Source organism: Penaeus monodon, chromosome 25, assembly GCF_015228065.2.
Source record: "Penaeus monodon isolate SGIC_2016 chromosome 25, NSTDA_Pmon_1, whole genome shotgun sequence".
Taxonomy (NCBI): Eukaryota; Metazoa; Arthropoda; class Malacostraca; order Decapoda; family Penaeidae; genus Penaeus; species Penaeus monodon.
In genome coordinates, this window is record NC_051410.1 from 6,405,153 (window position 1) to 6,405,696 (window position 544).

The 544-nt window shown below is 41.0% G+C and overlaps 1 protein-coding gene across 1 annotated transcript in view; it reads right to left on the reverse strand.

The window, feature by feature from the left end:
• The window catches only part of LOC119589512 (peroxiredoxin-2-like), a 14,256-nt gene that overhangs the window by 5,127 nt on the left and 8,585 nt on the right, over positions 1 to 544 (reverse strand). The window contains exon 3 of the mRNA XM_037938113.1: positions 352 to 514. Within this exon, the coding sequence (XP_037794041.1) occupies positions 352 to 514 (163 nt within the window). The remainder of the gene's footprint in view (positions 1 to 351; positions 515 to 544) is intronic.

Here is a 544-nt window from a genome sequence, read left to right on the forward strand (position 1 = left end):
TTTACCTTGCTCTTAACATGATCTTTTTTTCCCTATTATGCAGTTTATTTTTCCCAACAAAGATTAAAATCCTACATCTTAGGCAAAAAAAAAAAAATCCTTCCATCTGTCTTACTATACCAGACCATTACCTTCTCTTACCTTATCAAATGGATGTCTCTCTATCTCTTTCACTTATAATGAAGAGTGTGTTTGTCTGTGTACATGCATTTGTGCAATGTGTCTGTGTACATGTGGTTGGTATATGACCCCCCCACATTCCTTCAACTTCCTCAATTCTTTCAAACAATTTTCTCGATTGAAAAAGAGTCCCGCACAGAACAGAAAATTCTACAACCTAGGTGGCCTTGCCTGTCGGACATTTTGCTTGGCATCAACGATGAGGAGCATCAGTGGCGTTGTTTTCTTCCTCTCGTTGAGGACGCCGTGTGAGGCTGAGAACTTTGTACTTTTGTCAGCCAGGAGAGGGAACTTGAGCTGCCCTATTCCACCATTCTCTCTTGAGGTGTTGAACCTGCGAGCAGTATCAGTACATGACAACATT